Source organism: Nothobranchius furzeri, chromosome 3 (assembly GCF_043380555.1).
Source record: "Nothobranchius furzeri strain GRZ-AD chromosome 3, NfurGRZ-RIMD1, whole genome shotgun sequence".
In the NCBI taxonomy this organism is placed as follows: domain Eukaryota; kingdom Metazoa; phylum Chordata; class Actinopteri; order Cyprinodontiformes; family Nothobranchiidae; genus Nothobranchius; species Nothobranchius furzeri.
Window position 1 is genome coordinate 65,789,562 of NC_091743.1, and position 24,739 is coordinate 65,814,300.

At 39.8% G+C, this 24,739-nt stretch overlaps 1 protein-coding gene across 2 annotated transcripts in view; it reads left to right on the plus strand.

Annotated features, from left to right (window-relative positions):
* Positions 1–400: 400 nt before the first annotated feature.
* grm2b (glutamate receptor, metabotropic 2b) overlaps positions 401–24,739 on the plus strand; it is a 39,509-nt gene continuing 15,170 nt past the window's right edge. Inside the window, exons 1-2 of one of the 2 annotated variants that reach the window (XM_054730580.2) lie at positions 407–546; positions 4,842–5,455. In XM_054730580.2, coding sequence (XP_054586555.1) covers positions 4,946–5,455 — 510 coding nt within the window. In that variant the 5' untranslated portion in view covers positions 407–546; positions 4,842–4,945. Of the gene's footprint in view, positions 547–4,841; positions 5,456–24,739 lie in introns of both variants that reach the window. The other variant, XM_015958912.3, reaches the window with a different exon arrangement.

Consider the following 24,739-nt stretch of genomic DNA (forward strand, 5'->3'; position numbering starts at 1 on the left):
TACGCTTTACTCCAGCATGCTGCATTTTTCTGCACATTCATGTCATCATTATTTCTGAGTCGCTGGAACAAAGCCTCTCCAGGTTTCTGTGAGAGCCGCGCGTCCACTCATCTCCGAAGAGGACAGTGGCTGTTTGTTTGGCATCGTTTCAGTTTCCTTTTTATTTTTGGAAGTTGAACTGTTTAAGTTGCTCCCCATTTATCGCGTGATCAAATGTGTTTTTAGTCTTTATTTGAATCATTGCAGCTGCAGGTGAAATCGCCGGATTCCTCCGTGGCTGTGCGCGCATCGTGACCGAGGTTTGTTGAAAGAGAGAGAGAGAGAGAGAGAGAAGAGGTGGACAGTCTGGGAAGCACAAGTTCGCCAGAGGGCACCGAGAGGAGTTTACGCGCCCAATGAGAGCCACGCTTCAGAACCAAGGACAGATCCAAACAGCTGCACGGCAAACATATTCGCAGTGAGCAACATCTGGGTTCCTCTGGTCTCCTGAAGCTCTCCGCGGGGTTGTGTGGAGTCCACGGATTGTGCAGATCGATCTTCAGCAAGGTAAGAAACCTGAACCAGAAGGACGTTTGCCTGAAGCGGTGTACTTTACGCGCCATTCTTCTCATCTGATTGTTTTGAAAACCTAAACAATTCTTCTATTTGCACAATTAATTAATTAATCTTTAAAAACAACTTTACACATGTTTCTCTTCAGCCAGCATAAATTTAACAAGGCACAACAAAGCAGTTTGAACATGTATCCATGATACATTCCAGCGATTGTAAAATGATCTTACCAAATCAAGATTGTTGGCAAAATGTGAAGAAATATTTCACTTTGGATCAGTTAGATTCTGACATTTTAAACCAAATGGAACAAAAATCAACACACCATGAATGCAGCCTATTTTAAACTTAAAACTAATATCTAAAGATAACTGTTATAACCTCCATTCATATTTTTGTAAATTGCCATAGTCCTGCAGTGTGTGTGGTGTCATTTGCATACATGTCCAAGAGGGATATTCCTGCACTGAAATGTAGTGTCTGAGGGTTAAACAAGCAGACAGCCAAGTTTCCCTGTGCAGTTCTGATCAAATTATGCATTTGATCCGTGTTCAAATGCAATTAGCTGGCAGCTGGTCAACACAGAGGCATCCTAATTCCTGCATCTGACAAGTCCAGGTGTAGGGATAAACTGAGTCCATGCTGGAGATTAGGATGATGGAAATCCTCAGAGGAGTCCTGGAGGCTGCAGTGTTTTTCATCCTTTTGTTTTGTGTGTGTGTGTTTTTTTAATTACTTTTTAATAATGCAGAAATGTTGCTATGTGCAGAAAAAATTCCCCTTCTTTTAACCCATGCTTGGATTTTTATCCATTTACTGGCTTCCGCCACTCAACGGGCTGAATGATTTATGTGCTGCGATTCAAGCACTTAATTAAATGTCATATCATTCATGCTCAAGCATTTAATACATGCGTGCACGAGCTAAATCAGGTTTAAAACTTGGGAAATGCAATGAAGGGCAATTAGTGCAAATCACAACAAGATGGGTTTCTAATCTGATCAACTACACCAACAGATCTGTCCCTTTGGACACATAAATCTAATATTCCATCATAAATGAAGCTGTGGATATTGACCACTATCACCACTGACTCTCTCCAGTGAGTCAAATCTCACACAGATGTTACATTTAGTAGAGAAGGGTAGAACAATAAGGAAACGGTGTTCTCACAGCGTCTTAGAGAAATCCTTTTTGTGCCCGGCAGGAGCAGGAGTGCATTAGCTGATGGTTCAAAGCAGAGAGAAGCAACACTGCCTTTTCTTTTTGAACTTGCCTTTCAGAGGGAATATTGAGCGCAGACAGCTGGAGAGCGAGCAACTCTATTGGCTGCCGGGTGGGAGTGTGACTGCGGCTTCAAGATGGCTTTAATGATGTTATGGAGACCTGATAAAAGCTGTCTGTAACACAACTCCAGTTTAATAAGTTTTAAATATTAAAGATGAAGTGAATCGCTCTAGCACTTATTTCTTAGAGTTTTGGGAGGTTCTCCTGGACTTCCAACCTTGGCCCAGATTCTGTACAGGTCAGCCTAATTGACTGTTTCTTATTGGACCATTAATTCACACTGTGACCCTGAGTTTGCAGCCATCTGCACCTGTAGACAACATTGAGGAGCAATTAGATTTCTAATGCTGAACTCTTTAAGTTATTCCCTCACCTTTAGTTTCTATAAATAGGATAAAGCGGTGCACCTGCGGTGGCGGCGTCAACCTGCAGAACTCACAGCAGATCTGAGACAAGTTCCACATGACAAGCTCATGCATTATCTCATGTGATCCTTCTCAGACGAACAGCCAGTTGTGGATTCTTCAGTGCGCCATGAGGACTCCCACCCACAACCTGATGTAATATTAATCTGCAGAGACGCTCCGCTTTTGTTACACTTTTCTCCCTCTCCTCCTTTTCTTTTGTTGTTTGATGCTCCTCTTGGATTGTCACGGCGCGTTCTTTAATGTCACTGCAAAAGACACACACACACACACACACACACACACACACACACACACACACACACACACACACACACACACACACACACACACACACACACACACACACACACACACACACACACACACACACATGGCCTTATCTGTGTGTGTGGCTGCAGAAGCTGGTGGGTTTGTGTCCAACCTCTGCATCCCTCCACTGTGATGGTGTTCTGCCTATGCAAGCACAGGAAACAGGACACTTTCAGGTTGGATAAAAATCACAGGTAGGAGGAAGGTAGCTGGTGATGCTGGACAGTTTTTGACTAGATCAAATTTTACACTTAATATGAATTAAGAGAAGAGAAATGGAATGCAAAGCATAACAAATGAAAGCAGAGATGCATTTAAGCTTTGCTATGTCCAAAATAAAAAGTCCAAACCAGACTCTGAAACCTTTCCTGGTGCTACAAACGCCGCTGGCATTCCCTGTGATAAATATGTTGACAGAAATGGCCCCAAAATGGCTTGCAGCTCATTTTAGAAGTACACAGTCTGTGTGTGGATCTACATAAAATAATTGTGCTGAAGTGGTTGGTGTGTGTGTGTGTTTACGTTGCTGGGACCAATCCTGATCCGAGCACCACAACAACTCCTGGTGAGATCCAGACCTGTAGCCTCACACCATATCATGCTACATTAGCATACATGTCTCACTGCCCACTTTTCCTGCAGTCCCACCCTTATTTTTTTCTTTACCCATCATGTTTCCATGGCAACCCCAGCCACTGAGGTGAACTGCTGTCTATGTGATATTTCCGTTGTGAGCTTGGAAACTTCACCGTGCTCTAAATGTTAGATGTGATCAGTGTGAAGAGCGACCCTTAAGTGGGTCCTTCACGCTGTTGTATCCTCACCTGATAATACTGATGATAACAAATGCAAATCTACTTTAGTTTTAGAACGTCACTCGATCCATAGTTGAGGTTGGGGTTCTCGACTAAATGAAAGACTTGGTATTAACTTTTCCAATAAATATCGATTGGAATAAGCAGAGAGAAGCTCTGGTCAGTTAAAAATCAATAAAAAGATGAGAAACTTCTGAGAGAGAAAGTTTCTATATGAAACGCTGGCCTTTAGACTAATCTGTGTCTTACTGGGTTTTAGAAGTTTGACCAAACTTGCAAACACAATGCTGAATTACATGAACGAAGAATGACAGGATTTGGAGTTTTACTCATTAATATTCATGATATTTTAACATCTGAACTCTGAGCCACACCACTCTTCCACTGCCTCCGTTCACTCTGCAGCGTTGATGTTTTATCTTCACAAATAACACAAGCCTGAAGGAGTGTGGTCATGTTGTGGAACTGCTAATGCTAACAGTTCAAGACATGCTCTGCTCTCTCCCGATTGCAAAAATAAATACTACCTTCCCTGGTCATTAGCCAAGATGTTGGAGTCCATGAATGCTAGTTTTCAGTGTGACGTAGATCTGTGTGGCTTTTTGTGACCCGAGCACTTCCCCGTTTATTTTCTATCGGCGACTAAAGAAGGAAATTGTCAGGTCTGAACTAGGACTGAGACGGAATGAGCAAGAGTTGAGGTTTAGCGTGGATGAAAAAGCCAAACACAGAAGTGTGAACGCTGGGAATTGCAGACAAGCGGTTAATCTGGGAACATCAGCACGAAGCCCTAAAGGGAACAGGTTCACCATGATGTTCCAGGAAGAAAAGATTGGACTAACTAGAGTTAAGTGGATGGGTGTAGAGCTGGGAAGCTCGGGTCTCAGGCTTGGATCTGGTGAATCGATGACTGAGTACTGATTGGTGGGATGACTCCTATACATGGATGCGTTTTGATGACATGGGTGACTCCAGCCAGGGGGATGTTGGGAGCTGGAGTCCCAGGAGGGGGGAGACCGGCTGGAGGTCGTGGCAGAACTCAGAGTGGCTGATCATACTTCACAACAAGTAGTTCGTTTTCGCAGTGAATTTGATCTTTGAAAAAGGCAATGGGCACAAAGAGAAACAGAAAAACACTGAAATGAACAACATAATAATCACAGTGGAAACTAAGAATAAAAACAAAACTAAAGAAATGTTTAAAACTTATAAAACATTCCAGAAGAAGTGCCTTACCTGTTCTTTGTGTTTTATTCAGAGACAAATTTGGTGCTTTACAGTTTTCTTGTTTTAATCAGCAAACACATTTCAACATCAGACATAACTTGAGTACATAAAAAGGCAATTTATTAATGAAAAATTCCTTTCAGATCATCTATGCACTGAATACCCTTTTACAGCTCTGCAGATTTCCACAATGTTTCCATTTATGTTTTGTTTTTGTTTTCAGAGATTATCAGACATGCTGCACTCTTTAAGAGAAGTCCTAAAATTAATCTGCCTTCAGCCTCTGTGAACCCATCTCCTCTTCTGCCTGCTAAACCAGCTGACAACATGCAGCATGCAGTGTTCTGCACCGAGTTACGGGCCGGTTCTGCCCTTTACTGGCCTTTCCAGATGTTCCTGATGGAGATGTTGATGTCGGGAGTCCTGCCGAGCATCTCCAGATTACCACCTACAGCCAAGCGTGAGATCATCATAGACGGGGATTTGGTGATCGGAGGCTTGTTCCCTGTGCACGAAAAAGGTGACGGTACAGAGGACTGTGGGAAGATCAATGAACAGAGAGGAATCCAGAGACTGGAGGCCATGTTGCTGGCGCTTGATGAGATTAACTCCAGCGACCGTATTCTTCCTGGACTTCAGCTGGGCGCCCACATTCTGGACACCTGCTCCAAGGACACTTACGCTCTGGAGCAGTCTCTAGATTTTGTCAGGGCATCCCTCACGAAGGTTCACGACCCAGGCTTCATCTGCCCAGATGGCTCCAGGCCCATCCAGAATGAGGTCCCACTGGCCATCTCTGGAGTCATCGGAGGGTCCTACAGTGATGTGTCCATCCAGGTTTGGAGGCACATTCTTCTATTTTACATTCTGGATGTTGCACTGACACACAATTAAAGAAAACATTCAACTTACAGCAGTAAAATCAAGATTGTTTGGATGCAGTGTTTTAGAGCTAAACTCAACTGAAGCAGTGCTACTCAGGAGGTAACTTTTTGAAGCCATTACATGTAAGCACACTCCAACGATTTAAAGATTATTTAAAGTCATAATTAATTAACAGTTTACTAGAACCTGATGTCAGATTACGCAGCCAGTGTGTTTTTCTTAATTCAGAAATCCGGGTTGGTTTTAAAATAACTGAGAGAGTCCAGAGTTGACTTAGATTTGAATATATTCACGTCCAAAATAGAAAAAATGTTTAGAATTTTAAATTAATATGTAAACAACCCGGCTGCAGCCTGCTGTAGCTATAGCGCTAACAACGAGCTAACACTAAGATGAGCCCACTAAAACTATAATAAACCACAAAGTAAAAAGATCCACATTGTTGGACCAAAATATTATTACTTACAAGTCCAGTAACAACAAAGCCAGGTCACCATCAGTCAGTGATTTTGTAGCCTCCTTCAGCTCCCTCAAACTAGTGTAGGCTGCACCTATGTCCAATCCGGTTTTAGCTTTTTGATTCGACTACAAAGACATTGCTCTCTTACGTTTACTTCCAGGCTACGCCATTATGCCAACAGTTAAAGCAAACTTCTTATTTTTTGTCTTCTTCTGCTTATTATTGAAGATTGGCAAACTGGAAATGCTAACCCCTAGCATTACAGCTAACCAGTGCTGCCTACTCTCACGCATTGAGCGTCAGACACACAGATTTGACCCGCCACAGCTCCCAATACCCCCACGGTGAAGACACGTCACTGTCACAGTAAGCCCTCCCCCCCCCCCCCCCCCCCCCAGTATCTGGGTTGCAGACAGGTGTCAAATACGAATCAGGTCAAGTTTCTAACCCAGCAATAACTAAGATCAATGTTGATGCTCTAGCCTAAAGTTTAAAAAACTTTCTATTGTTACTGTAAAGTAACAGCAAAAAAGGATTAAAAAAAATGTTTTCAGTTGAGTTTTTTCACATCAAAAGCTGAAACTTCCCTAAATTTGGATGTGAACATTCCACATGAAGCTTAGAAACACCTTTTTTATGATAAAATCTAACCAATATTGTGCACGTAAACAGGTTTATATAAACGATTCTGTAATCCGGTTTGAGTGAATGAATCTACATAAATGTCAGGATCTTTAAAATAACTTTGCAACACAAAACTCCACGTGGATTTAATTAAATCCCACTGTTTGGTTTATTCTTTTATGAATCGTGTAATCAGGTGTCTTCTCAACTCAAAAAATTCCGTTAATTGCTGCAACTCTTTGCATCCGGTTCCAGCAGGACGTTTGCTTGAAGCATCAACATCCACAGAAATATTCATCGCTCTTTCAGCGATTCCATTTTGGATTTGCATTGAGTGCTGACCTTTCACTCACACACACACACACACACACACACACACACACACACACACACACACACACACACACACACACACACACACACACACACACGCGAAAGGTTGCCAAAGGAAATTCATCTGAACATAATTAATGAATTTTCATTCCCCTCTGGCGTTGTAATTATCGTGTTGCAGAAGGTGTTGGTGAGACATAGTGTGCAGGAATAATTTAATTTCAGTTAACACCAGATACTTAATTATTGTTATTATTATTACGTTTGTTGATGTTGCCAGGTTCGGAGCAGGAGGAGTAGGACCCAAGATGCAGAGCACCAGACGACATGAGGCAGGTGTAATTGAAAAAAAAAAGGGGTAGAATCCTTTATTTGGGAAATAATATCCAAAATATAATCCAAAAATCACAGAAAGGAAGCCAGGCCAGGCATCAGGAACAAACGAAAGATTCAGAAGGTCACTAACTGAGCAGGAGTTTCAGGTTTACACGGGGGAAACAAAACATGCTGACAACAAAAATGAACCGACAAACACAGAGGGACAAGACAGGGCTTTAAAACACAGAGGAAGGTAATCAGGGGAACAGGTGACAGGTGTGACGAGTGAGATACTGGAGGGAAGGCAGGCGCATTCAATAAGCTAAATGAGGGACTAGAACTGAGCAAAAGGGAAGATAACATTAACCTATAAAACACGGAGTAACTAAACCTAAAGACTAAGGGCAAATATAAACAACTAACAACTAGAGGGATGAGAAGGACTGATATAAAAATAGGAATTACCAGGGAGAGACTAGAAGGAAACCTGAGGGAAGCCTAGAGAAAGCTGTGGATGATGATGAAACACACAAGGAGAACCTGGAGTGAACAGGAGGGGGCCGGGAACCAGAGGGACATAGAATATGACAGATGTACATCTATGTGCATACGTGATGGTACAATGTTTCCATATTGGCATCAGTCACCTGCATAGCAGGACTCTCACATTTCATCAAAACTAGTGTGATTACATCTGTTAAGGGGGAAATTTGGCTGCAGCTGCTCCTCACCACTAACTGATTTAATGAAAAAGAGTTTTCTCCTCCTAAAATGTATTTATTTTATTGTTTATAAGCAGCCATTTGAAACCTCATGTTGGGTAAATTCAGTGAATCAGTCTCACTAGGCTGGTGAGTTATTGAAGACAAAACAATTTGAAAGAAAACACAAATTCTTAGTTTGAGTCACTCCAAGTCTATGTGTTAAGACACATTTGCAACACATTTTAAATATGGCTACCATCCCCTGCAGAAGTTGTCTCAGTTTTCTCTCACTTCTGGCAAGCTTAAACTAGGATCTCAGCTTTTCACTCCCAGCAGCCATCAGCCTATAAAACCAGAATGACTGATGAAAAAAGCTACACAAATGTGCAATAGTACAGTTTTCTTTCGTGTGAAGTCATTTTTAAACCCTGAAGTCAGCAGTCATCTTGTCCAACTGCCATTCTTCACAATGTGCATCATCTTCTAAATGCTTTTCTTTTTTCTAACGAGTGTTCACCCCCAATTAACGCCTTTGCTGTTGCAGCACTAAGTTTCCTTACTAAGGGACCAATAAGGTGTGTTGTTTTCTCCAACTGAACACAGGAGTGATTGAGAAGAGTTTGAGATGCTGATTCACAGGAGAACTACGCAGGGATTTTAGGGGAGCAGCAGTTTTCTTTGCAAATGTTTTTAAAATGTTCAAAAATTCGGCAACATGAGATCAAGGCTCTGCATCTCACACAAGGACGTGGAAACTTCTAGCAAACATTTCAATAGTTTTTGGAATCTGAATTATTCACAAACCACTGCCAGCTATTGTTGTCCAGCAATAAAATGACAAAGTTTTTTTTTAAATATTTTACTAATATTTTATTATTTTACTTTGTAAAGTACTGTTTTTTTGCAAAGATTAAATTAATGTCACACCTGTTGGTGGATAGCTCCTTGAGCAGCCTCAATCTAAAGAAATAAAGATTTGTTCTGTCTAGATTGACATGCAAACAGCTAGTCACTGTGAAGGCAGTTACAAAGTGGAACACTTTCCTGTCAAAAAGAAAGTCTCTGATGGGAAAGGTGTCATTTTTAAGCCAACACAATTTCATAATTGTTTATCACTAAATGAATGATGAGGTAGGCCGGCAAGCCATCCTATATATGTGAATAGTCTGGCCACGGCCCATTGATAGCTCTGGGTGGGAGGATCTATGGTTGCCTTTGAAACTGTCTCCACATGCTATTGGATAACAAACAACGTGACATACTCACCACTACGAATGTCAGTCAACAAGGCAGTCTACCATACTTCATCAGAAGCCCTTTTTATGACACACCATGAAGGCAAATCGGCATGGGTGTGAGAATGTGTTGACCTTAACGGTGTGTCTTATAAGCGCGCCACGATGGCACGGTGTTGCACGAATTTTTTGGGATTCCTTCCACCTCGATCGGTAGTAATATTGCGATAATTGTCCACCATAAACGGCGTTTGCGCCTTGAGGTGTCATGATGACGTGGGGAGTTACTGCCAAGTTCTGGCCAGCAACTACATTGAAAATGAAAGAAAACACGGACAGTAAGTTTTCATTTTTGAACAAAATCAGCCGAGACGGCAAACTGGAGCACTGAATCTTCTCACCGTTAGAGCTGGAGGTCAGATCACTAGAGACGGCATAGGAACTGGTGGGAACAGACACCTTTTTTGGCTTGTTAAAAAACGAATGAGCACGAATTCGATCACAATAAAAAGCTATTCATGTTCAAGATAAACAGAAGTCCCCCATACCCCCTTTATGCCGCCATCACCTAAGCTTTTGTGAAAAAGGACAGAATTGCATCAAATTCTCGCCACGATCTGACCACTTATTTATGACCTAAGGCTCCCTGATGCCACCACGGTGTTTGTAAAAATGGCTAAAGATGCAAATGCATCCTTTTTCCAAATCAACTTAAGTACCTCTATCTGCTCTTGAGTCAAAGAAAAGCCCAAGTCTAAATAGTCTAAAGTTGATGCCAAAGTCATTTCTAATGAGCCGTCACCATCTTTGTTTTGTCAGTAACATCTCGCCCACCAACGAAGCGCTATGGTTGACCCGCCAAACCAATAGAGCGCTGCGATTGGACCGCTATGGCTGTCAGTCAATGGGGCAGTCCGCCATAATTGTGGAAGAAGCAGGAAAGAAGACAAAGATGCATTGTTTTTCTAAATAAACATGCTGTGATTGGCCGGCCAAAATACTGGCTGGGTCTACAGAGGTTTCAGTGGAGCATTTCTTGAAAAACATGTAAAGCAAAATGATTTTGCTTCGACAAATGATGGTCTAGATTCTAAGCTAATGATGACCCTATTTGCAGCATGAATTAGAGACAGAGCTAGTGTTTTTTTTATATTTCTGCCAGAATAACAGCATAACGCCTCACTGATAGTTGTGTAAATGTTTTTCTAACACAGTGTTGAAATTTTGTAACATTTTTCAGGTTTGAGTTGTTTTCAAAAGGCAGAAATCTACTTTGTACCCGTCCTGCTGTGGCTAGCTGTTAGCGCGTCTCTCTGATCCAAACCAAACTGAGGTCGTGGACAGAGCCGTCACAACAGGTAAAAGATTAATTGTTCACAACCTTTCCACAAAAACCCACTTCAAAAGACCTGAATGGAGTTTCCTACTGGGCGGTCCGAGGACATCCGCTAGGTTTTTCTCACACTGCTACAGATCGTCCTCTCCAGTAACAAGCCCGGCTTTTTTACATTTCAGTCTTTTTTTTTTCTCTGAATGGCTCTTCAGCATCCGCAGACACGCCAACAGAAACTCATCTTTACTGTTTGTTTCATCTCTTCTGTCACTCTGCTGAACAGCCTTTTTGTTGCCTTTCACTTGTTCCTGGCATTGAATTGGACCGAGCTGTGAGAGCGGCTGTTGAGGGGGTCACTGGTTTTAGACTGTCCCCGTTTATCCTTTTGAGAAACTGAAGGGCATTATACAAGTGAGGGGAAGACGAGTGCCAGGGACCGTCACAGGGAAGTTTTGAGAGGAGCTACTTTTCCCATCTGTGGGGTGCACCTCTATTAGCTGGCAGGGACGTGTCCACCTGCGAGTTGGAGAACAGGCTGATGCTTCCTGTGACGGGGCCAAGGAGGAGATGAGGCACATACGGCAGGAAGCATGCCAGTTTCTCACACGCCCAAAGGATTTGTTCATTACTGGCCCGGTAGTACTTGGAAACCTTTTATTATATGGTCTTCTTGGTCGTCCTTGTTATTCCTTCTCTCTGCTGAAGTTTCTTGAAAATCACTTTTATCGCCATCTGGGATCGTTATAGCCGAGCGTCCACGATGACTCAGCTTGAGCAGCCACATTTCAATTTCACCTGAAGAAATAACAGCAACAAATAACACAAATGATCCTTCTCAACTGTTCTCACATGTTCCCCGGACAAATAACGTGAAGATGAAATGTAATCTGTGAGTATGTTGGATCTGGATGGCACTCGCCGAAGACCAGAAATTCGTTTAGAGCGGATCTAATTTTGACCTGTCGATATGAAACTCAAACAGGTGCTGGCGGAGTTGTCCCAGATCAATTCAACCACATTAGAAATAATATTTAAGAGTTTCTGATAGAAAAACTGTATTTTTTTTTCCTTTTGAACATCTTGATGAAATGCTAAATCCTGAAAACATATGGAAAGAGCAAAAAAAGAGAGATAAAACAATAAATATTACTACTACAGATGGGAAGGCTCTCATAAATATGAGGTTATAACATTTGTCTTGCCGTATATTTGATGTTTAATGTTTTGGGTTTATTAACTCCGGTGGTGTGTGTTACGGAGATGAATTAGGAGGGCTCTGCTTTTATTGCTTTCATGGTTATTCAGATGGAGAGAGGAGGGAATAAAAAAACCCGCTTTGGTGATAACTTCAAAAAAGGTTTTGTTTATCACGTGATGGGCTCTTTGAAACTGTAATGCAGCGCCTTCTGTGAGCACATCTCTGCTCTCTAATTATCGCATCACAATGTCATTCAGCATGGGGAAAACACTGTAATGACTGCAAGGTTGTTTGGGGTCACGCAGTTATTGTAACGCTGGCTTATGTGATTCTGGACGAATCTCACTTAATTTAATCTGGCTCGGAGCTGTTGTTCCTGCGCAGTATCACAGGTCAGTCTTCTCCCAAAAGCCTGTAGCTGTTATTCAGAGTGTAATACACGAGACAGAGTGACACGAGCGATGCATTTCACTCTCAGTAACAATAAAACTGCCAGACTTACCAGGTTTGTGCTACAGGCTACGAGCGAATATCTTAAAGCTTTAAGCTGAGAGGTCGATAAGCCGTGCTACATCCTCGCACTCGAGAAATGCTTCAAAAGTTGCTGTTGAGATGAGTGCTGTTCAGCTGGTGGGAGGAAAGAATGGATGTGAATGGAGGCTTAGCGTAAAAAAATTCCTGTTCCTGAAATAGTCTGTTGAAGCAAATCAGCACTCTCGCTTTACTGGTGCGTCCGGGTTCAGATCTCGCAGACCCTACGACAGAATCATTAAACTCTGCATCTATGGGTCCATGCGATTCATGGGTATTTTGATTTCTACAGCCTTAAAAATAATTATTTGGAGAATTTTTTTAAAGGTACAAAATGTAAGAATGGAGTAAGAGTGACACCCTGGGTCAAATTTTGTTACTGGAGGCCATATTACTAAGATTACTTTCTCATTACCGTTCCGTGCATTTCGTGGCTGTTGCCAGTTATGGATCAGCACCAGAAGATTCCAGATGAGTCATGCACAGAAAGTTGATAAGTAGCTTTTATGGAAATTTTATATTTCATTATTTTAATCCTATTAACAAATGTCCTGAAAGCATTCTCTCTCTCACACACACACACACACACACACACACACACACACACACACACACACACACACACACACACACACACACACACACACACACACACACACACACACACACACACACACACACACACACTGCCTCTCCCCCTCATGACCTCTCTCCCATTCACACACATACACTTCTGCTTCTTTCCTTTTCTCATGTTATAAAATAAACTTGCAAGCAGAATTCGGGGCAGTTGCCTCGTTGCTCTGCCACAAATTGCAATTTGGTTTACTTGTTTGCTTCCTTATTGTCTCCTGTCTCTCTCTAGCTGCAGGAAATGGGTTTATAGATAAATATATTGATAAAATCCCTAACAGTAACTAAATGCGTAGTCATCTGGTGTTAGCACTCTTGGGTGTTTTACGGGAGCAATTACTACACTTATCATCTACATTGTAGCTACATCGTAGCTCATCCCCACCAGTGTATGAATGTGTGTGAATGGGTGAATGATACACTGTAGTGTAAAGCGCTTTGGAGTCCTTACTCTGAGAGGCGCTATACAAGTGCAGGTCATTTATCATTTATCATGTAAATATATCTCCGGCATTAGAAAGAGTGCAGCTGTTTGCTATTTTGCTGTCAGCTTGCTGTTATGGTTCTGAATGACTTATTACAGTTTATCTCTATTGAAACACTGTAACGAATATTTTGAACTCAAATTCCAAAACCATAGTGCTATTTTTCAAAAAACACACACACAAAAAACACCTATTTCTCTGAACTATACACACTATTTGAACATCTTAGGTGTGTTCTTACTATGCGTTATTTCTAATTCCATGTTGTCATTCTTTTTAAAACACAGAAACGGTTTTGTTACCTGTTATTGACTGACGCGTCAATAACAGGTAACAAAACCGTTTCCGCATACACACTATTCTCCTGCTTAACACGTGAGTCAGATTTGGTGAACTGTTACTGCAAAACTCCACACAAAAATCCCTACAGTTTTTAGTGCTGACCCCATGTGGTCATTTAGAAAGCACTAGCAGGAAATAATGTTAACTGAAGTCAGCACAGCTTGAGCTCAGTTAGCACACAATTAACCAGCTGGAAACACTAACATCAAAATTTAACACACACCAATCAGAAACTCTGATGGATAGATAAAAGGGTCAGTCAGCTCATTATCATTTGAAACAATGGATCCAAAAAGATTCAAAGGAAGAGGTGGAGGAGGAGGTCTAGGAAACTAGTGTGGAGGAGGTGCAAGAGGAGGAGGAGGTAGAGGAGTGAGAGGCATAGATATGTATATAAACACTAGATGCCTCGTCCCCGCTGTTCGCCAATGGGATGCGACGTAGGAACGTGGCGGCCATCTTACCTCAGACAGCTGCCCCCCTTTCTTGACATTTGTTATAAACGCCAGAGATGTGTCTATGAAATAGAATGGGTTTGGCCCAGAAATGTCTGTTATTTCACTCCACAAAGCATTTAATCTTTAATAAATAACACATTTAATTGTAAGCTACAGTAACTTAAAGTATACATAGCCTAATATTATATTACATATCTATCTATCTATATCTATCTATATATTCCTAGTTTGTGAAATAAGATTTGTGTAGAGATGAGATTTCAAGGTTCGTCTGAGGTAAAGCCCACATTAACAGAACACAGATACAAAATGTGCATCCCAACAAATAAGACAACTAACACCCAAATCACATCTGCCAGCCAGAACCGGCCCGCCAGCAATCAAATTTCACTCAGCAAATTATTTTGTATTTTCACTATTTCTTAACTTTTGGTTTCTTATTTATTGACTTTCATTTATTAATTATAAGCTCTTTGGAAATGCTTTCTGAAAAGTTAGGAAATAATCAAACGATGGATTAGGTTAAGAAATAAGATGGATTACTGTAATAAATATGATGGATGGATAATGGATTGATCTTGTGAAGGAGATTTTTAACATTCATAAAACCAGATAAACAATGCATAGAAGAAGGTAGCTGCAGCAATGGAACAGCAGTTTCTAATTATTTTGTTTACATAAAAACAATTAACAGACTGAATAATGTACAAGTCTAGGTTTTCTTTGCAACAGTTACAGATGAAAGGTGATCCCATGTTGTCTCAGTTTGTCACAGTGGCGATTCGAGCATCCGTAGGTTTCACGAAAGTCAGGCATGCTGACCCTCGAGCTTCACAATTAATAAAGGTGTATTTCTGCAAACATAAATCCAGAAATGTCCTGTTTTAATATATCTTAATATAAGTTTTGTGTAACAAATCAAGATGCTTAAAAATCCCAGGTAGTTTAGCATTAATTTACCTAAAATAAAACAAGCGACTCCCACTGAGGTAAATAGTCAACTTTGTTTTGCTAAGCAGTGCACCCACCGTAGCCTCGTCATCTCTAAGCCAAATTAGACAGCTAATAAATACAAAAACATCCACAAACAGCCATTTACACAACGATTGGGTTGTCGTAAAGTCGTTATTGGTTTTGTAGAACCACATAAAATATCGACTGTGGTCTCAACCTGAATAACATGCAGATAGCCTAGGCGGGACACATGGTTCACAATTAAGCCACTTTCTAAAGCAAAAGCGTTACTTTCAACGTGCAAGTATGTTGTCTCAAGCCCATGTGTTCTAAGATTTGTAACAAGGCAAACCGCTTGTAAATCTGTTAATATTTCATTTTTTGTTCAAGCTGATCACTCACCTTCCAGCTTCTACCATTGAGAGCGGAGGGGTCTGTTGTCTGAGGTAAGATGGCTGCCGTTTAGCTACGACCTCGACTCCCGCTTTCGCCATCTAGTGTTTATATACATATCTATGGTGGGAGGTAGAGGATGTGCAGGAGGAGGTGGAATAAGAGAAGGAGGAGAAGGAGGTCTAGGACACCAGGGAGGAGGTAGTGGAGGAGGTTGAGGACGACAGTGACAAGGAAGGGGAAGAACAAGGGCAAGGAGACAAGTGGTTTCAGATGAAATTCGAGCAACTTTGACCATGTCCTTGTCCATGGTATGACTATGAGGGAGGTGGGGCAACAAGTCCAGCCAAATGTGAGTCGCTTCACCGTTGCCTCCATCATCAGACCCCCCACCCCCCCACCCCCCGAGAAATCTCGAGAAATCGAGAGAGGGAGTGAAACGCCACCATTGTGTTATCATTCACTTCATACACATATTTCACTGTAATATCGAGCTGTTGGTGATTGAAAAGGTTGCTTGAGATACTTTTAGAGCCGACTATTTATGTCTAATTCCCTGTTAGCATTGTTAGCTCAATATTGGTCTCTACATTATGTGACATTACTGTAATGTATGTGTTTTATTACACCTGGCGTAAAACAAAACACAAGAATACATTTGACTTTGACTTTGAACCTTCCTTGTCGTGGGTCAAGTTGGGTGAGTTCATGAATTTAAGTGACAGTGTGACGTAGATCTGTCAGGATTTTCTAATCCTAGAGTTTCACCATCTATTTTTTATCAGACGGTAATGCAGGTGATAGGTGTAGGAGACTATTTTCATGTTCAGCTTGCATGAAAATCTCAGAGTGACCGATTATGTTCAGAAATAATCATAAAAAATTTTTTTTCAGTGTTCCACACCTTTAAATGGCATGAACCACACATTGTTCGCATCACTCCACATTCACCAGTACATGATAAAAAAAGCATTTGTTGAATAATTCCGGTAGTTTTTGCAGATCCACGGTTCATTATCTGTCTGAAACAAGTCAGTGACATTCCCATAGGAAAAGATTAGGTTCAGTGTGCCAATTAGAGACCCATAACACAAAATTTCTAGGAATTAAAAAAAAGGCAATGACAAAAGGCTGCATCTTGGAGTAAACTAATGAGAGTGAAGTATATTGTTGAGACGACACAAACACGGGTAGTAAGAGGTAAAAAAAGAACAGTTGGTTACCAAGGTAACCAGATAATTGACTTGGCAATATGTGTTGTGGTGACAGGAAACAAGCATATTAAAAGCACTGAAATTTGCTAGCCTTGCAGTGAAGGAGCAAAATTATAGGAAAGCTAAGTAATGCTTACTCACTCACACGTTTTCTGGGCCTAATTACTGTAATCCTGCTCAGGATGCATCCCTGCAGCAGTGGGCGAGAGGTGGTGTGCTGTTTTGATAGGTCATCAGTTCATCAACATCGTAAACAATTATACAAAGTACTCCAAACAATTTTATCAAAAAAAGAAGCAAAATTTTTAATACATGCTTTTTTTTATGTATTCAGTGACTCATTATCTGCTGGCAGAGGATGTGTTGTTTTTTTCCAGTGTAGAAAAACAATTATAAAAACCTTAAAACCAACACTGTAGAGTTTAATTAATTTTTTTTATTTTCTAAAATACATCAAAATGAATAAGAGTTCACATCTTCATATTTTCTCCTGGCTCGTCATTAGTCCAACAGGCTATGCTAACGATGGTTGTTTGTTTTGTAAAGTCCTGTGTTGACTATGGGATGGATTTACATCATGATGAAAGCTGAAATGCATCTCAGTGACAATGAACAGATAAATTGATACAATTTTATTGTTTTTTTACAATTGTCGTTAAAATAGCTCAATTATACATATTTATGCTGATAATTTCACTACCCAGCCAAAAGAATTTAACAAGCCTCCTATTGGGTAATTACTGCATGGGTGATTATCTTTCAGCTGGCAGCAAGTTATTTAACCCCAACTGGTGCAATGACTTGCTTCTCATTTTGACGCCATATTAGACGCCTTGCTTCCTTCAATGGGAGCCTGTGAAGACAAAATGCATTTACTGATTTGTAACAAACGGTTACAAAACTTTCACCATTATAAACATTGTTTTACACATTTACCTCTTCACTTATTGCCAGTGATAAAATGGAGTTTGAGGTGCTCATCATTTTGCTGGAGGTTGCACACCCAGGGATTTTTGACCGTAATGGCCATTCGTCGGCAAGGCCTCACTTGAACACAGAAATACTGCTTGCTTGCATTGATTTAGGTATTTACTGCCCCATCACCAGGGAAAATGCATATTGTCCCTTTAAAAAGCATAAAGTGCTGTAAACATTAAATAGTTTTGAGCTGTTTAGAGAGAACAGTTGTCTCTGGCTCATACTAGCCATTACCTCATCAATCTTGTAGGATGTAATCTCCATATTGTCAAACAGAGGCTGCTCAGAAAGCTATTAAAATTATTTATGACTTTTACACTGAAGCAAATTTACCTTTAATATCAGATGGTACTTTTTTCTTTAGAATACGCTGATAAGAATCAGCACCTGGTGATGTTTATCTTGAGAGGTGCTTTATATAAAAAAAATTCTTCTGCTTTTTTTTCTTTTTCTTCTTCTTCTTCTTCTTCTTCTAATAATAATAATAATAATAATAATAATAATAATAATAATAATAATAATAATATCTGTTTTACATGAAAATGTATGAGTTTTATTGCATTTGTTGCAATAATGTTGTTATTTATACTCCTTCACATAAGCACCTTTAGCTCCAGACAGTGAGCTCTGATGTCTTTACATTACATACTGTATCTGGTCTCAGCCGTAAGGACCCTGGGGACGTGTGATGGACTTTCCATGTTGAAGAACGAAAGACATGAATAAGAGACTGTCGGTGTTCCAGATGTCTCATATTTTTCTTTAATGCTCCAAACGGAGCACTGGCCTCGTACATCAGAATTACCGCTCTTCATTATGAATGATCTTACAGTGATACGGACTCAACAGATATGGGCTGAAACGGCTTAACGTAAAGCCTAGAACAACAGTTCCTACGTTAGTTTATCTGTCTTATTGAAATATCAGCAGTCGTTATTGCATTACTGACTTTTAACACATTATTTGTCAATGGCTTGTTTATCAAGCAATACCTCTAATGAGAGCTTTTTGGTGCGGAGTATGAAAGCAAACACATTTTGGTCGTTACCCGTTATAACTATTTCACTTGTTTTCTTCTTCAATCTTAGAAAAAAACATTTAGAATAAAAACTGGCTGTGAGACGCAGAGGCACTTGTGAAAGTGTGTCGCTAAATTTGAAATAAACAGAGAAAGTGAAACGCAGTAATACACTATAAATTAATGAACATATATTCATGTGCTTTGCTGAAAAAAGGGAATATGACAACTAAAGAAAAGTCAAAAATAATTAAAGGAAAGAACATTAGTGGAGATGAATGAAGAGCTGACCACTTTTATCTGACATTTTGCGACAGAAATCACTCAGTGTAACATATTAGTCTACATCTATTAGTAAATGCACTCTGCACATCAGCGCCTTCTCTATTATTGCTAAGAGACTCTTTCTGGACAAAAGAAACTCTGAAAGGAAGGAACCGTTCATGTTTTCTCCTCTTGAAAGCAGACTCCATCTCACTAATGAACCTCCCAAATAACAGAACCAAAATAAGACTTAACTCTATGGCACGTTGCCATAATTACGCTGACATGTTAAGTCTAACGCGCAATTATAATGGGGTTATTATTTTAGTTGTGCAATTATTTTGTATAAATATTTTCAAATGCAGCAGTCCTCCCTGCAAACTGTCATCCACGGCAGTGAGGCTTAATTAGGAAGTAGAAAAAGGATTGTTTTAGTTTTATTTATTTTTTTGAAAGGGGGGGATCCCGCCGTGATTTTTAAATGTACCTGAAGCAGCACTGAGGCTGCTTGTATCTGAGAGAGAATAAGAGGGAAGCAGTGCATGAGGATGAATTGACAGCTACTGTCACACACTTCAGCGGCATCCTGAAAGGTGAGCTGTCAGAAATCTTTTCAGGAAGGTCTACAGCTTTGCTGAAAAAACCCTGCAGGAGGAAACCACCATGTTACTATGCAAGCTTTCTGCATAAATATGGTTTTCATCCACAGCAGCATAAATCCAAATAGTGGGTCTTATTAAGATTGCCCATGCATTAAAAAGAGGTCAGATCTCTTTGTGGGTAATTTGATGAACACTCTTGTAATTCTACTGGGGAAAAAAAGTACAGAGCACATGTCGGACTGTGGTCTGCTTGTCTAAATTCATCAGATTATTTTTATTTTCTCCCTCAAAAGTTCCTGCTTTATGCGACTCCTGGTTTTGGGAGTGTGTGAAAGTTAAACACGTGTAGTAGTGGTAGTGATTTTATGGTTGGACATTGGTCTGAATCTAAAATATATCACTTCCCACTGTGCAAATCTAAAATATATCACTTCCCACTGTGCAAATCTAAAATATATCACTTCCCACTGTGCAAATCTAAAATATATCACTTCCCACTGTGCAAAGACCTAGTTTGGACGACCTACAGACGTGGTCTGGACCGACAGACTCAATATAGACATGATCTGAATGTCCATGCGACGTTGACTGTTTGCAGGGTTTTTGCATAGATATAAAAAGTCATTTTAATTCATTTCACACAATCATGTTTATTTGTTTCTAAATATTGGCTTCATAACACAACAGAGGTGATTTAACATCATGTTTTAGGCCTAACCTAACCCTTCTACGGCTGCTGATGTTAGGTCAACTGGACTAATTAACTAAATTCTAAAAATAATGCTTTTTTAAAGTATTTCCTTGATGTTATCTCAAGATAGTGAAATAAAAAATGTGTTATCCTGAGAAAACAGATTTTGATTTCTTGAGATAAGTTATTTATCTAATCATTTTCAGATCTTGGTGGCTGTTTTATTAAGAAAAGCTTATAAAAGCCTTGTTTAGTTGTGTTAAGAAGAAATGATTAAATACTCTAAACTTTATCATAGATGAAGCTGAAAATGTCACAGAATATTATTTGTCTATGCATCGCTGTTATAAATAATCTCTAATGGAATGACACAGGAGCCAATTGTTTTTGCGCAATTTCCATGTCAGTCAAATAATTAAATGGCATTTAAGTGAAAGAAGTATTTGCCAGGTTTATTCGTGTACCTTTTGATTTGTCAGACATTTTCGTTTGTTCGACAAGACTGACTCACAAAAAAAAATCATATTTTCTCTATTTCAGAGAAAACAATCTGAACAAGTTACTTTGACAATCCAATCAAAGTAAATTCAACAAAATCCAATAGCAAAAAAATAAACCAACTTATAAAAATTGTGATGGCAAAGTTCAACCATATCATTCGGCAAATTAATTGATTCACTTTGAGAACAAAAAGTTCTTATTTTTTAAGGTTCATTCAACAAATTATTTCTTTGAGTGTATCTGAGTAATTAAAAGAGTTTTTGGGGGGGAGGGGGGGGAAGATCTGTAATTAACACTGGCAGCATGTTGCAGTTAGACCTGTTTAATTCAGCTAGAATCAAATGCTTTTATTTTTTAAGCCTGACAGTAAAATGATTAAAACACATACTAATAACCAGAGAAAAGTGAATTAAGCAAGATGAAAGTTGACAGTTTAACTTTTCAAACTGTCATGATTTCATGTTTCTAGCTTTCTCACCAACTGCACCGTGATGTTTTGCAGACAGTTTTAAAGGTTTTCCAAGAACTCTTTAGGTTTTAGACAGCTTTCAAAAATGAAGATGTAGAGAATGTTTACCTTCCCCTTGGTGAGGGAGGGCCCATTTTCATGTTAAACTGCAGAACCTAAACTTGTTTTCCTGGTACTCAGTGGAGTCGATACTAAAGTGTAACGTAAAATCAAGTAATCGATCAGGAGAGAGTCCCACCTGTGGGTTTCACTACCGTCTGAGGACTAAGGTTGGTTTGGTTACAAGCTGATGTGTTACAGCCACTGGCACATCTCAGAAAGATCAGAAGAAAGAAACTGCTTGGGTTTTGTGCATGCAGTTTTACAAATTTGTTTAAATAGTGTGTGAACTACAAGGCAGACAAATATTAATCAAAAAGTCATAAATTTTAGCTCAGTGAGTATTTAACGTATTAATTTTTTTTAACAGATATCATCTCAGTGTAATATGGCAAACCGTTTTAACATTTAATTAACAGACCTCTCATTAGTTACTATTTATATAATTTATTCTAGTGCTAATTGTATTATCATTAGTTACAATTGCAAATCAAGACATCCACAGCAATTTGTTAAAACTATAATTACGTATATCCATGATAACAATTGCACTATAGGAATTAAGTTTGAGGTATCCTAAGGTTTTAACAGTTATTAAGCAGATTGGATATGTGTTCCAGATATCTAAAATTCTATTTTTTCTGGTAGAATTTTACATTTCAGATGCATTTCCAATGAAATGTAATTCTTTCTATGACAGATGACGTCACATTTCCCATTTGTGTGTATTTGGTTCATAGCACCTCCTATCCACAAAGACATTCTTCCTGTCAAGAAGGAATATTATAGATAGGAGAAACTGAGTTCTGAAACCAAAAACTCCTCCTATCTCTTTCTTAAAATTCTCATACTTAAAGAACTTAATTATCTGACCGTATTTCATTACTTTTTTATTTGGTTAGTTACCTACATTTTTACATAAACCCCATGAAAGGTTTGAGCTGACGCTTTAGAAGATTGTGTGTGTGTGTGTGTGTGTGTGTATAAAACAAAGGAGATGATTTTAGACTTCAGAAGAAACAGGGTGGAGTCAAACACTGTTTCCATCATGGGAGAAGAAGTGGAGGTGGTTGAGGAATACAAATACCTTGGAGTTCACCTGGACAACAGACTGGACTGGAGAAAGAACAGCGAAGCCGTTTACAAGAAGGGACACAGCAGACTGCACTTCTTGAGGATGCTTAGGTCCTTCAATGTCTGTAGCAAGATGCTGCAGATCTTCTACAAGTCTGTGGTTGAGGGTGTAATCTCTTCAGCCATCATCTGTTGGGGTAGTAGCATTAGAAGCAGGGACCTGAAAAGGCTCAACAGCCTAATAAAAAAGGCTGGTTCTGTTCTGGGGACGACTCTGGAACCACTGGAAGAGATAATGCAAAGAAGGATTCTCCAGAGAATCAAGACAATTATGGACAACCCTGAGCATTCTCTTCATAAGACTGTCCGACAATGGAAGAGTGTCTTCAGTCAGAGGCTTCTTCAGTTTTGCTGCAACACTGACCGCTACTGGAGATCCTTCCTGCCAACAGCCATTGTAATATACAATAACTCTTTGATGACTTGATTATTATTATTATTCAGAGCTTCTACAGCAATCAGTTTGTTGAGAAGCAACATGTTTTCTTTAAACTAAAGAGTGTTCATGCAGGAATGCAATCTGTGTTAAACATGAATTTGTTTGTTACCCTCAGGAGGTGTCCTCTGTGGCAGCCATTTTGAACCAGCTAAAGAGGAAGCCCGCCTCTAATGCTGCCTTTATATAGTAAAATGCCTGAGTGGGCTGAGGTGAGTGGCCGACCTGAATTGGGGGGGTCGGAGAGTATATAAGTGGACTGCTGGGGGTGGCAAGAGATCTCTCTCTCAAAGTGACTGAGACTGGAAGAGAGTTGGATGGGTGGCCATTTTGAAGACTGCTGGATTATCTGTTTTGTTTTTTTTGACCAGAGGAAATTAAAACGGTTTTCCTTGTTCATCAACCAAGTCACCATGTCTCTTTTGTCCTCACTACACTTCACTGTGTAACACAGTTTCCCTCTGGGATTAATAAAGTATTTTTGAATTGAATTAAATTGAAAGGACCATTGACTCCATTTTGCAGAGGAGCTCTTCATGCAGAAAACTGTGTAAACAGAAACTAATGTCGTTCATGATGGAACATTTTTGATGGCTCTGTTTAAAGCTGGGCTGAGATGGGCGAGCTGGAAGAGCGAGAGCGGCATTTAGTGTGAGTGTCGAAGCTTCCAATTAGATCCATAGGGATGCCATTGTTTGAGAAGCCTCCAGGCATACAATGATGCTTGAGGGGAGGAGGGAGTCACTCTGAAGCCCGTGGGTATTCAGTAATCACCACGTCTCATGAGGTATCCTGCAGATTGACGAGTTTTCTACAGCCTCTCTGTCATGCCTTTATGATGTTGTGTGAGGAAATAATCACCAGGATTTCATGTTTTGTCTGTGTGACACGAACGTTTCAGCAGGTTAGTGTTCAACATTAAATCTTCAGACGAAGATAATTGTTCAATCCTGGAGACCACCGCCTCTTCAAAGACACCCCCCCCCCCCCACCACCACCACCACCACCAAACACACACACACAAACTCTCATGCACATTTGCACAATCTGATAAAATCAAAACATAATTTTCTGTATCAGAAATTGTTGACAGAATCATTTCAACATCACTGATAAAATCCTGAGTGATTTTTTTCCTTGCTGCTATCTCCTGGAGGGATTTGTGATGCTACAGCTGCTGGTGATTGTATTCCTGAGCAAAAGACACCAAATAGTTAGAGATAGCGGATCATTACATAGCAGCTCATTTCTCTGCCAAAGCAGACCATCACCTCACTTCACCTCCTGATCAGATGTAAAAGGGCAAAAATCTGAAGGAATGTAGATAAACTTGAAAACATTTAAATATGTACATCCCTGTCATGCATTAGCTTAGAAAGGTTAAGTTATATATATATATATATATATATATATATATATATATATATATATATATATATATATATATATATATATATATATATAATGCAAACAAAATGCAGCTTGAAGAGAAGGAGCATCCCCTTCACCATCTCTATCTCTCCAGCATTCTCAAATTAAAACAAAGAAACTAAACGGGAGTCTTTAAAAAAGACCAACTTTAACCAAATAGAACACCATTAGAACCTTCTTTAACTTGACTTGGCAGCTATTTAAACCAAATAACTTGGAGTCTGGGGTACCTTTTTCACTTTTTTTGTCAATGATATCCAAATGTTGTTATTCGCATTAAAGCTGTTATAGCAAATTGACAAAACAAGCTAGGTTTGGAACACAAGACATAGTTACAGAACACCAGCTATACCAGAGGAAACAAGATAGTGCCAAACACCAGTAGCCATTTTCTAGGT